The 14,109-nt window shown below is 38.4% G+C and overlaps 1 protein-coding gene across 1 annotated transcript in view; it reads right to left on the reverse strand.

Moving 5' to 3' along the window:
• Nucleotides 1–14,109, reverse strand: part of VPS13B (vacuolar protein sorting 13 homolog B) — a 476,916-nt gene that overhangs the window by 43,079 nt on the left and 419,728 nt on the right. Inside the window, 6 exon segments of the mRNA XM_037379063.1 lie at nucleotides 5,057–5,218; nucleotides 7,322–7,377; nucleotides 11,290–11,463; nucleotides 11,466–11,623; nucleotides 13,409–13,468; nucleotides 13,470–13,592. Of these exon segments, the coding sequence (XP_037234960.1) occupies nucleotides 5,057–5,218; nucleotides 7,322–7,377; nucleotides 11,290–11,463; nucleotides 11,466–11,623; nucleotides 13,409–13,468; nucleotides 13,470–13,592 (733 nt within the window).

Here is a 14,109-nt window from a genome sequence, read left to right on the forward strand (position 1 = left end):
AAATGAAAATTTGGCTTCAGCCTTTTTTTTTTTGTAGGAGAATGAGGAGGTTCTTACTTATATTTATTTCCAAATCTACAACTGCCTTGAAGAATTATGTTTATAAAATTCTAGCAGAAGTTGTGCTTTGCAGGCACACTATTCAAAATAAGAGAAGAAAAACTTTAAATGGGTTCCAGTGAAAATATTACTAATATACTAACCACTACTAATATCTATTCAAGAATTTGTAAGTGTATGTCGAGGAGAACAGAAAAACAAATGATAGAGATCTTTTCCCTCAAAATCTATATAAGTAGCAAAAAAGTGGCACAGAGCTGTTTCAGGTTATAACCAGTAACTCAGCCACATTCTCATTGAAGTCATTGCCCAAATCAACACAGGAACTGATTTTTACACACTACACCTGCTGCTTCAAGTTAAGGACAGTGAAAAGTGAAAATGGACTGTTATCATAACCCCAGGAGAAGACTGGAGAAAGGTTTGGGAGATGGTATTTCAAATGCGGACTTCCCCTCTGCAACATTATTTTTTGCACAGAAAGGAAATTAATGAATTTAAATCCATTATTATTTGCTTCTTGAGAAGACACTGCTGAAGTTTGAGTGTGGGGAAAATTGCTAGTAATAACTAGCATGTCATAAAATATTTTTGCTGTTTATTCGCAAGCAAACAACCTCTGCAAAATAAATTCAGGGGACTCTTACATGAATAGCTGGTTTTTACATTTGCTGTGATCCCTAGTGGGACCCTCCGACTGCCTACTGTCTTGCAAGAAAGAATTCCTTAACTCTGAGTAAATTGCTAGGAAGATCTGATCTCTTTTAACTTCAGAGTTTCACCCTACGTATCGTATGCTCCAGCTCTTCTAAAAAACACAGCTGTCTTGGAGACAAACATGACTTCTGACATAACTGGGGCCCATCCCACAAAGAACTTGAAGATCAAGATAAGGAGTGCAGACTGACTGAATCCAATAATAACGTAGGAGCCAGGAGCAGAGCACAGTCTGTAGAGCACAGGAGTGATGTAGCTTCTCTTGCCTTGTAACGATATCTAACAGACCCTTAACTTTCATTAAAATGTGCAAAAGGAACTCACAAGGTCTGGCAACTTTTGCTCGAATTGCTTAAAGCCTCAAACATCATCAGTTTTGAACCTACCACAACTCTGAAAGGGACTATATAGTTGGGGGTGTCTTATACCTAAGGAAGGTCAAAATTGAACGAAATCTGAGGAAAACATGGGGGATGGAGCAGAGTAGAAGAGCAAGCATCAGACCTCAGACTTATTACTGAAATACTAGCCAAACTAGCGAGACTTGCAGGAATCAGAGTGAAAGTTAAAAGGGAAAGGTTAGGTTCCCTGTAATGTAGAAGATCCGGGCTGGGAAAAAATGAAGGAAGGAAGGAGCTTTAAGTTAAGCCAAACAGTTGGAGGGACACCATCAACAGTTGATAAATCCAAATCCTTGGTGTGCTATAGCTGTTTTCATAACATAAAAAAAGTTGAACAATTTTTAATTATACCCTAGAGTAGCTTCGTTAATATTGAAATTAATTCTAAATGTAAATAACGCATATGTAACTATCTACTACTACAAAAACAGCTTATTTTAGGCATATATATTTAGTTGTGTTAAATAATTCAAATGGTCAATTACTGCATCTCTCACTATGCTAAATTAGCAAAAGAAAAATGGATAATTTTACTGATGTGAATGTAAAAGAAATACAATCCTTTTAAAACTATTTATTTTCATTTAACTGAACTGCCTTGCCATACTAAAAAAACATTTTGCAGAGGTTAAATAAAGTATTTCATGGCAACCGCTGCCTCTTAGTGCCTGTGTAACAAGAAACATGAGCCAGCCAAAGTTGTGCAAGTTGGTTTTCTTTCCCAGTAAGAGAATGTGGTATCTAAGACCTTGTCCTAACTCATTTTATCCCCAAGAGTAAGTCAAGTAAGTCAAGTATGAACTAATGCCTGGAGGGAAGTCCCTGACTCCAGAAGTATGGATTATTTCACATTTATCTTACAATCTGCTCTCAGAGTTCTTAAAATTCACTAACTTGGCAAGTTGGGAATTATCATGAGAAATGAAATAATTTCATAACTATGAAGTCATCTAGCATTCCATGAATATGACACTCAGAGGGTTTGTCCATGCTTGGGCATTATTCTGACCTTTGGATAACAAGCTGTTAGATAGTTTTGCATGGAAACAATTAGAAAAGTGCCACAGCATAACAGGGACAACCTGATCTCTTAACTGAGTCGTCATTTTAATTTCAAGGATTTTATTAATCATTGACAAAATGTACATGACAACATTTGTAATAATATTTAAACAAATCTATTTCATATGATCTAAAATGATGAAGGATTGTGCTGTTTACGCTGTTCAGCTGAACTGCCATTCTGAAACACGCTAAATTTACAGTGATTTGTATTTAGCATTAACTAAATCAACAAAGTTTATATAGATACCAAGATTCTCGGACCTTTATAAAGAAAACTTGCTTCTGTCTCAACAGTGTGTGGAAAGACTGTGCTTCCATATATTTTCGGTGAAATTACCTCAGTGCTATTTTTTAGTCTAAAATTCCCAGCAAGAGATGGCTGTTGAAAAATGTTAAAAGACCAGAAGTGTTCTTGAAATTATTTCAAGGGCTGGGACAAGGGAGGTATCGCCCCTCTACTAGAAAAGCCTGCTGGCCAGCAACGTGGTTGAGTCAAGAGGAGTCAGCTGTTAGCTTTGCCATCTCCTGGGACATGGGAATCCAACATGACACTCCTGACTGTTTATCAGTCCAGTTCTTCAGTGAATCTGAATCTGATCAGAGCGAAACAGAATGGGGAAACCCTTTGACATCACCAACTTTCAGATGAAGAATGAACATCTGAAAAATGAATCTGAAGTTCCTACTGTCACCACACCCACTCCCTAATGTGTGATTTTGTTTTTTTGCTGGACTTTTCCACCTTTCATCCTGCACTTCTATTTTTCATTTAATGAGAAACTTACATAGCGGCCATGAAAATGGAATGCTTTGCATTGCTTAAGTCAGTGACTAAAAGGACAAGCTAAAGATCAATGTTTTAATATTTAAGCTCTCCAGATGTCAGATGGCTAATGCCATATGTTGTGCTGGTGGTCTTTAGCAGCTTGGCTGCAACTAACAAAAGGTATCAGTAACAAGCTACAGTTTTAACTCTTCCATTTTTCGCTTTGCTTGAAATAATCCTCATTTTCAAAACTCTTTCCAGTTTGTACCGTTAACTGAATTACACCATTATTAGGAATACAGCATAATCAGAACTACACCATTAGTAGAACTATCTAGAATGATGGTCAAAAAGACGTTCCCCCCAACAGAATAATTTTAAAAATAACCTGAAAACATTAAAGAAAAATATTAAGAGGAAAGTCTTACTTAGTTTTGGTTTTATATATAATTGTTTTAAACTTTTCCTTCTTTTTCCATGTATTTATGAAAAGGTTTAAATGATTTTTTGGGTGGTTGCTACAAAAGGCAGTGATAATTAGTTATGAAATGTAGGTCGCATTTAGTTAGCTTTCTATAAGCTTGGTTGTTATTTCTCCCTCACAGAACTGGAGGAGTTACGTCAGTTGTAACCCAAATGCAACTACTGTCACCTGATGAATAGGGATCCTGTCTCACAATCTGAGACTTGCCCAACCGCACAGAGCACAATCACCCATTTGGATTGCTCGCCTGTGGGCTAGGGCATCACTGGTGTTTGGTTTCTATGAGAAAACATACATCTTTTCTGAAAACGCGACAAGGGATGTACAGTGCTCCAGTGACTCTAAAAGTCACCAAATTCTCTAATTATTACACCAGCATACACATTTATAACAAGTCTGTGGCCATGGCGAGATGGTCCTTCATTAGCCTGCCTTCCTCTTAAGTTTTGACTTCAGTGTCAACTGCAACTGTTTACTCTGGCTGAATTTGCTCTGCACAGGCTACTGCACTCACGTACAACTCAGCAGTTTTGCATATCCACCAACTGACATATGAACTAAAACCACAGGAAATTTGCCATCCCTGCTTCCCAGTGAAACTTGAAACTTGTCAGCAGTGGAAGTGGGCACAGCTCCTGTTTAGAATCACCATCCAAATTTCACCCTCTTTCTCACATGCTAAGGCTGGCATTTTCCAGGGCTGTAGGGGAGTTACCCACTACACTTCTCCCAGGATCTGTAAAAATTTCAGTAACTCTTCAGCACTGCACTGCTGCACATCAAGCAGGGTGGCACAGGTCTCTAGTCTCCCACTCAGCAGGAGCTGGGTATATATTAAAAAGAAAATTAAAAAGCTTTGCTGTTTCATAAACACTTTTTTAAGAGATATAAATTCTTGCCCTGCCTTGAATCAAGATGAAAAGTCCCATTTTTCACCACCACTCAAGACAGCCAACAACATGGTTTCATTGAAATATTTCCTGTTGATAATTTTAAAACATTTTATTTCAGTTTCAGTGTTTATCCTTAAAAAAACACCCAAGAACAGAAACTGCATTATTTAAACTACATAAGTGGGGTGCTTCTGACAATTTCAAATCTTTTCTAATGCAAGCACATGCTGAGTTGAGAGACTTGTCCAGTTTGACCCTGTTCTGCAAACAATTTCAGTGAACAGATGCTTCTGGTAAAAACAATTCATTAAAAAAAATTCCCCAAACCTCTAATGTACATCACAGAAAACAGACACCGATCACTTAGTTATAAAAACCTGGCAAGCGATCTTCTTTTGCTTTTTTTCAGAAGCTTCAGTTTCCACAACCGCTCAGTTTTACAAAAAGCGGTCGTGCACATCCAGTTCTACCCTCAAGTAACTTCTAAACACTTCTGGCTTTCCTCAGTCTTTGTTTACCTTCTCTCTCTGATGCAGCCTCAGTGTGTGACTCCTGAAGGAACTGGAGCATTAGAGATGGTTGAGACCATACAGAAAACCAACGAATCAACACATAAAACCACCAGTAAGCTTCAGCAACTGCTGTATTCGAAGGGTTGTTTCTGACATACCTGCGGGGACTTGTGAGAGCGCCAGCTGTACTGGTGACTGTGGAGACTAGCCAGCAAAATATTTTCATCCGTATCCACCTGGCCAAACCGCAGTGTCTCTTGTGTGTCATTACAGATCACAAAATGGCTGAAGACCAACTCCTCTGCCTCAGGGCATTGGTTCTGAAAGGAAAGGGATATGAAAGCCAGTAAGCATCAGATTAATTGCAAGACATTTGGCAGCTGTCTGCCCAGTGGCGACTGTTACAACGCAGAAGTGCTTCAAGATCTCTTGCCGTTAGCTTTTGGTCTCATAGTACTCCGCAAAAATTACTGTTTGGATTGACAAAATATATCCTAAGACTTAACATATTTTACTTTATGTTTATGTAATGCTAATCTTAGAGATTTAAAACTACAATAAAAACTAGATTTCCTAACATATAAAAGATTTCAATGAAATTAAATTCAGTGGGAAATGACATGTCGCGTAGGGCAGACGGGGCGCTACAAGCATGAAGAGGCTTCTCTATGGCTGACAACTGATCTCTCAGGCCAACAGGCTGCACTTCCTCCTCCCCAGCTGCTGCTTCTACTATGAAATGTTGCTGTGGGTCAGCAGCAGAAGACTGTCTCTCTCTCCTGATACCACAACACTTAGAAAAATAACTAAAGAAAAAGCAGGAGACATGGGGAGAGTATTTTCACGGCTCCACAAGGCTAGTCTGAAAACACATCATGCAATTTGACAGTCTAATAGGAAAAATCAAAAACTATCATGGGTTTTAAAAGTATTTTAGATTTTACAATACTTTTTCTTCCTGCCTGCAGCATCCTTCCATCCCTCTTTTTCTGCTTTTCATCTGGCTACTTGTCACTCTGTTGATACAATGAGACTATATGATAGTCATAAAAATTACCAGAGCTACAGTTCTTCCGGCCCTGAAGGCACGAACTATAATCCCCTGTACGGGAGAGGTCAAAGTGTGACTGACAATTTGATTTGGGGATCATCTCTTGTGTATTTCTGTCGTAGTTGCTGCTGGGCTGCACCTTCCACTTACAAGCAACTACCGAGTAACCATAACATCTACACCCAGAAAGCAATATTTGGATAGTCTTCATGCAATTTAATGGGTATAACAAAGAATTCATCTTCTTGTGCTTTCTGTTACCTCCTTCTGACCCATCTTTCCTAGCACATACTTTTGACAACGCTTTATTGTTTGTTGGTTCCCTTCTCTCCACAATATAGCCCAGCTGCTCTTTTCTCATCCTTTCTTCCCATAACATTTTCTCTAACTTACAGGACCTCCACGGTCTTCAAGAGCTGACTCTGTTTCCCTTCCTTGCTCTCTCAGTGGACATTTAAACAGACATAATGAAGCTAGCACCTCCTCTGTCTATTATCATATGGGTCTCTAGTTCTTTGATAACAATGTGCCTGGAAGCCTACAGAAATTCAGAAATCAAATGTGAGAGAGAGAAAAACGTTTCCTCATCGATCCCTATGGATCTTTAATTATCCACAAAAAACAGTTTGGTACATTGCTAGTAGCACATTGCTGGGTGATATACATGGAACAGATTTTCTGAAAAGTGAAGTGTGCAAGATATGTCCAATTTAGCATCCTTTGAGATATGTTCACTACTATTATTACCTTCAGAAGAACCTAAGGTGCGTCTACAGGCAGGTTGGAATTCCTTTTGTGACAATGTCAGAATGGTTGGCATTTGTGCACAAAAATATTAACCCTAGGAGTATTTAAGCATGAGAACATTTAGATGAAAGCTTCTCTCCAAATCTCTTGAATTCTTCTGCATAAGATCAAGTATCTTCTGTGAAACAAGAGTCAGGTGAGTATAACTAAAACTGCACTTTTTCAAAGCAGTAAAACTCATTACAGGGCAATGTGTCTGTATTGCATTCAGTAGCAGATCTGGGTATGCTAAAGGCTGACATTTACAGTGCCACTTCAGAGCGCAGAGTTTATTTTGGCATTTTCTAGTGGTGGATCTATGACTTTTTACTGTAAAGCTGCCATACCCACACACCCATAAGTCTACCACAAATATATGTATTTTCCTGTTACAGCTTTGCAAAATGTTCTTTATAAAAGGGAGCATTTACTATCCACAGAGCTCAGCATGTTGTTATAGTCAAACCTAGATATAACCTCAGGGGAATTTAAGAAATTATTTTTTTTCATCCGATACATTTTTCTTGCTGGTTACACAGAGACTGGAAGAACATCACCAGAAGATTATGAACTTCCTTCTTCTCACCTGAATAACTATAGTTTCAAGTAAGTTAGAACTTGAACTGTTGGTTCTTGCACCTTCTGAAGGGAGAAAAGAATCTAGCCATGTTTTTGCATGCATAAAACTTCTAAATTGTACCGGGGGAATGTTATCCCATCAGGGATTATTAATAGACTTGCACACATTTTGGTGCTGATGAATGATTGCCACTAATATGCGATTTAAATGCCAGATTTGCTACTACAACTCACTGCTTTTAACAGCAACGCTTCTCAAAGTTAAGCAGAAGAGGTATTTAAAGCTCAATTTTATAACAGTTCCAAAGTATTAATCAAAGAGATGCCAAGATTTGCATAATAAGGTGTTGCTCCATGCTGCCAGGCTTAAGAGAGAGCTAGGGGTGCCTCAAGTCATGACAGTAACAGCTGACTAAAGGATTACCAAGGAAGCTTGTGGATATTTAGCTCAGTATGGCAACTACACACTGTACAGGCAGGGTTCGAGGCAACTCCTATTCTCCTTGTGGTAAATGCAGGAGATTTTTCCCAGACAGAGCACCACCCATGCTTCTTGGTTCCTGGGGAGCTACAGCAGCTCCTGCACTCATCACAGGGAATTGGATCCCGAATTTGCTACTGAAGTCTGACAGCAGAAGCTTCTAGGGTAAGCAGAAAGGGACCAAAAAACCCCAAATCAATAAAACAACAACCCACCAGCAAAAGGATGGAGTGAGGAAATCTGGATCGATAAAAGAGAGCGTAGAGAAACCAGACATAATAAAAACAAATAGAATTGGGCCATTTGTGAGGCAATAATGCTAAAGGGCTGAATGATGACTCCAGGAGCTGAAAACACCTAAGTGTGGATTAGCAAAAAAATTCCCTTTCTGAATTAAAACAGCAAATCAAAAGAATCAGTAGCAGATCAACAGCCTGATTAAGATAAAGATAGGGTCAGTTGCTGGGGGACAATTTCCTGCCGCTCTTTAGATTACTTTTCAGCTGTTCTTTTCTCTCAGAGAGGAATGGAAAGTGTCTCTCCTTTACTGGAGTTTCAAGTATTTTGTGAATTCTATTGAGAGAGGGGGAAAACATCCCACATAATACTAGTCACCAGGCTTTCCTTATCTCAGGACTTTCTGCTCAAGTCTCAGCTCACAGCTATTTCAAAGCATTTCTGGGTCTGGGAACCTCACCTCCCACCCCGCCAGCATAGATGCCTAGGCCTCTCTGTACGCACAAAGTTATTCTCTGTGTGCTTCACAAGCTACTGACGACCTGTGCGAGCCTTCTCTCTCTCTCTCACACACACACATACACCCCCCCCCCTCTCTAGTACCTAGTAATGTTTTTTGGACAGAAAGTCTTCAGCAATTTCTCATCTCCCTTGAAGTTCCTCTAAGATAAAAGAACATTTTCCTTCTGATTGTTTAAACTTCATTCTCATGTCAGTATCTTGACATTATCAGCTAGAAAATTAAATTGAAGCTACACGCAAATTTTCGGTACCCTTTTCCTTTGTTCTCTGTGCTTATGGTAGAAAGATGGGGAAACTACTGTGATCACAGATGTCATTTTGACTGATCCCAGCTCATTAAGAAAACTTATGCAACTGCCAACAGAAAGGTTAAGCACCATACGGACCTCGAGGAAAAGAAGTTCTAATGGTTCAACACAGGTTTAAACCAGGAGCTTTTATAAATGCTGAGGGGTTTAGGAAAACATTTGTATCGTGAGACCACAAAGGAATAGTTTTTTCCCAGGAATACTCACTTAGTACCATACCTGGGGAGCTGTTTTCTCAGCTGACCCTGTGTCTCTACACATCACAAAGCACTAATGCTATAAAACAATTTGTGAAGGTTTAAATGCACAAAGACATAGGAGAAAACACCCTCCCCCCACAGAGACATGCATTTGCTATCTCACTTGATACTCTGTACGATGTTGTTATTAAATAATAAAACTAAATTAATAACAATCTTGGAAGTTCACCACCCAGTTATTTGATTATTAAAACCATGACTGTAGCTTTGCATTTAGATGTGCATTAGCCTGATACTGCTTGTATTTAAACAGGTATTTCAGATTAGACAGTGAAATATGTCAAAAGGGGAAACTGTTTTTAAAAAGTGCTAATCCTCTCAGATTTTCAACATGTGACTTACAAGTATAAAGCAAGTTGTACGCCTGGTGTTTTTTAAGCTTAATCTACTTTCAAAATGTTCATCATTACTTAAAAAAAATAATAAAAAAATCAGTCCATATCTAGGAAACAAAGACACTGACAGAGGCTTCTGTTAATCCTGAACTCTTGACCTAAAGGTGCAGGGCCAAATTGTTTCATGCTTCATCTGTCTGTCCACTGACTACAACATCACTTGTTTCAGATATTAATCCAGTAAAAAATATGTGGAGAATTCAAATAACCTTTCCTGCTTATTAAATTCACGCTTCTAGTTGGCAGCATTTATACTGTATTTTGTGCGAACAGCAAACATCAAACAGGGCTTATCACTGGGAAATTCACTCCCTCCCTGTGCAGTATGTGCCACCCCCCGAAACCTGGAGGTAAAGCCACATACAAAATATCTTGGTAACAATTAATTTAATAAGCTGTTCTGAACCCACTTGTGTGTTAACTGTTCCCTAATTTCAAAGCGATGCAAGTTTTTAATCTCAAATACTCAGGGTTAGATACCCACCACATCAGAACATGGTGGCAAGTACCCTTGACATGAGAGGAAACGAGAAAATTACAGCAACAATTACAGAAGTATATCCTCCTGTGGCTCATGTTAACATTGCCAAATCCATGTATAAATCAGTACCAACTATTCATAGAATGTACCTGTCAGCAATATACTATGAGACATATGGCTCTACTTAATCAAATATACAATTCCACTTTTTCAGCTCAGAATATTCCTTCAAGGCACAGAGTAGTCAGTCAGTCATTCACACTGTGATGTGGTTTAAAACATTTAAATATTTATGCACCATATTTTATTTATATATATAGCTATGACTGAGCAATCTTTTTTTTTTTCCATCCTAAGAGGAAACTGACCTTTCTGAAGGCCATTTTGCAGTAGTTGCCACACATGTCTTAGATGAGGGACTAGTACCAAGTAAGAAATATTTTGGGTTTAAACGCCTACCAAGGACTCTCTTATACTTTCTATGTTTGTTTTTTATTAAAAGCATTGTTCAAAATATGACAAAAACCAGCAATTGGAGCTACAAAGATTTTTGTTCACATTGATATTTGAGCCAGCTGTAAAGATTTAAATCACACTAGATCTTGTTTTATGAATGTCCTTTTGCAACAAGAAAACCGTGGAATGCCCTTAAAAAAGAATTTTTTGATATAAAACAGATGTTTCATCCTTTTTTGGGGGCTTTGTTATTGTAGTGCCATGATAGGTAATTAATTCCCAGGCTCCACATAGGTCTTCAGGCAGATGAAGAGAATGATTTGATTTCAAGGCTATAGTGGAGTAAGGGAATTACAGGCCTTCGAGGGGTCATTGCAGAAGCAAGGTTCCTTATGCCAGGACTGGCTTCGGCCATTAATGCTGCTTGCACAGAATGTAATGTGAAACTAGTGTTGAGCTTCACTAAGGATAGAAGTAGTAGCTGGAAACAATATGCTCTACCGCTCAGACTGAGCTGTGCTTACGTATCACGCATCACTCACCTTTTCATAAATTAATGGAATATTATGCATTTCAAGACCAAGACTCTGATTATTCTGATATAAATCCATGTAGTTTTCACTGAAAACTCAAACAGTTCTGGCTACATTTGCCTTTACATATAGCATCATGTCTCCTAATTTTCATTGCTATCATGGAATTAACATTATAGTAAAAAACACTTTTAGTGCCAATCAAGCTTTTACATCTGCAATATTTTTATGAATGCAGTTGGTATTCTAATTTGCTATAATCACAAGAGCTAGATTTTTTTCTTATTATTGTATTTGCATACCTGCTGCAAGCTTGAATTGCTTTATTAGAGAATGGAAGTGCATATTGGCCCAAAGTTGATGAAAAATGGGGTCACATATCGTGCAGTCCGATAGTTTTCCACTGTGCTGCTTGAAAAGAGCAGTCTGCCCCCAGATTTTGAAAGGTTTCACCACCACTCTGCATAGTACGTTCGGCACTCCAAAAGTTACGTAGCTTGAGCTGAAAACTGTATCTCCTGGAACATCGACTCATCGCTCCACTGCCGAAGATATATATGAGGCTCATCCAAGGAAATTATCATGTATTCTAGTTCAGATGGCATGTTCTTATCAGATAAAAATGGCTGCAGAAAACTTTGGCAGAGCTTGAAAAGTAAAAGAACAAATGACTAGAACATCACCATTGCCACATTCTGTATGTTTTTGTAAATTATATTTTAACTGCTTGTACATATGATGAAAACAGTAAATTCATAGAAGAGTGACATTCTGAAATCTGAAATTAATCCTGTTCACACTGTTTATTAGAGTAAAATAGAACTGTAATTAATAGCAGCTGCAAACAAAAGTATCTGCAAACTCAAATCCTTCATGGCAAATAGACCAGCCAACCAAACCGCTTTATGTATACATTCCACAGTACTTCACGTTGCCACCTATTCAGAGCAGAGACCATATTACTGTGAGAATTTTTGCTATAGTAGATGTAGATGATACTCCACACATAGCAAATTGAATACAAAAAAAATTTAGCAATATAATATTTGCTGACATGTGACTGTACAGGGTAACAGGCTCCACCATGAAAATTGTCTTTGCTGCAATTACAGAGTTCAAGACCACAAACCCACTGAGATGCAACATATTACCCCATAATACTAGGAATTAAACAAAACAGTTTCCTGAGACTAAAGCATGAGAAATATATAATAAAAAAGATTTTATCGTGTTCACTGAAGTCCTGCAAAGTGCTGAGCGCTGTGGCAGCAGACACTGCGAGGCACGTACACCACTTGTGTAACATTAAGCATGTGAGTCTTTCCATTGATGTTATTATTTATGTTGCTGGAACCCCTCACATGCTTAAAATTAGCATATGCTCAAGTGCTCTACAGATTTGGAACCAAAACACTCATCACTTTCCAGGATCAAGCCCTATTATTCTACAAAAGCATAATGGATACAATAAGTTTTATGCTCCCTTCACATATAACACAGCACAACGGAGCCCCAAAACTTAAGGCCTTTAGGTGCTATAACAAGAACAACAACAGCATCAGCATAAACTCAGTTGCTGTTGAAAAATGAAACAGCTGGGTTTGATTTTAATCTGATTTTTGCTTTTTCCAGTACGTGTAATTTTAAAGATCAAGCATCTGGAATTGGAGTGTAATAGTGAGGAAGATTATGTACTGATAGAGGTAGCCAATAGACAAGAAATTATTTGCTAGATGTTGAGTGTCAGTCCTGGTATGATTTGATAATGAATATATTGTAATACTTGCAGAAACACAAAAACTACTCATGAAGAAAGCTGTCCCTGTCAAAATTATCTAAGATATTTGCTCATCTTCCATGAAAAGCATTCCTGGCATTTGAAAATCAGACAATAATCTAAAGATCTCTTGGAATGTATTTGCCATTAATGCAATGACAGAGAGCACTGAACAAAACCAGATGTAGCTCCAAAAGTCATCATAATTGAAATAACAGTTAAACCTGCAGTTCTCAGAGCTCTTCCAAGGAATTCTTACTAAAAGAGTTGCAAAATCATCAAATATTTTAATAGTACTGTTAATATGCTGGAAAATTTAAAAGATCAAATTCATTCACTAGGATGGCTCAAAACTGAAATGGCACTGCTGTCACCTAATCAGACTACGAAAAAACGGACGCTTCTACAGTTACCCACTATGGAGGGAGGAAGGGGGCTGATCAGCCCAGTCCCACTGCCTCCGTATGTACTTGCTCAATGCACAGAAGTCATCAGTTTACCTTCAGTCTGTATCCCTGCTGGCTGTGGATAATTTATTCAAGAATGCCTGTTAAATGAGGCAATGGGGACTACCGACAGCAAAAACAGCAAATAAGCAGCATGTATGAATTATAACGGTTTTATTCTTACTATAACGGACGTACGTACCTGTGCCTAGCTGATCAAGATGATGGCAGAGGTGACTTCCAAACAGGTCAATGGATCGACACACTCAGTGATGGCACAAACCACGGAGTAAAACAGGAGTCAACCCTGGTACAGGCTGCTAGCGCGGTGGGGGTTACAAGCTGATCGCATGCACTTTGTGAGCCAGATTCACTTTCTGAGCTGCAGAAGGTAGATAACAAAGCGGTAGTTCAGCACTCCTGGATTTTATTGCTTACAGTAGGACTTGACATGTGCCGTGTTGGTTTGCTGACATGGCCCACTGTCATCGTTTTCTTTTAACTGCTGATGTAGTGTATGTATTTTTTTCAAGCAGAGCACAGCAGATGAGACTGCAATCCAACAATACTTCTATCACACTGCACTTTCAATTTATAAACTGAAACACTTAAATCACAGAAGTGAAGCATATATACAGAAATAAAACCAAAATATCAGGTATCTTTAATTGCTGAAATAGCTAAACAGAGTACATTACCACTATTAAAGCTGTAAGGATGAGCTTTAAACAAGTTAATCTGGTCAAGAGAAATTTTTTTTTCCATTTTATTTTAAGGAAATCAGTGCACAGCCATTAAACTACTTCCATGCATAAACCCTGTCCCTGTAAACTTTCTTTCCTTTGCCCTTCTCACTCTACAGTCATCACTTAAAAAGAATCTCCAAGTGTTACAAGCTC

This window comes from Falco rusticolus, chromosome 3, assembly GCF_015220075.1.
Source record: "Falco rusticolus isolate bFalRus1 chromosome 3, bFalRus1.pri, whole genome shotgun sequence".
Taxonomy (NCBI): Eukaryota; Metazoa; Chordata; class Aves; order Falconiformes; family Falconidae; genus Falco; species Falco rusticolus.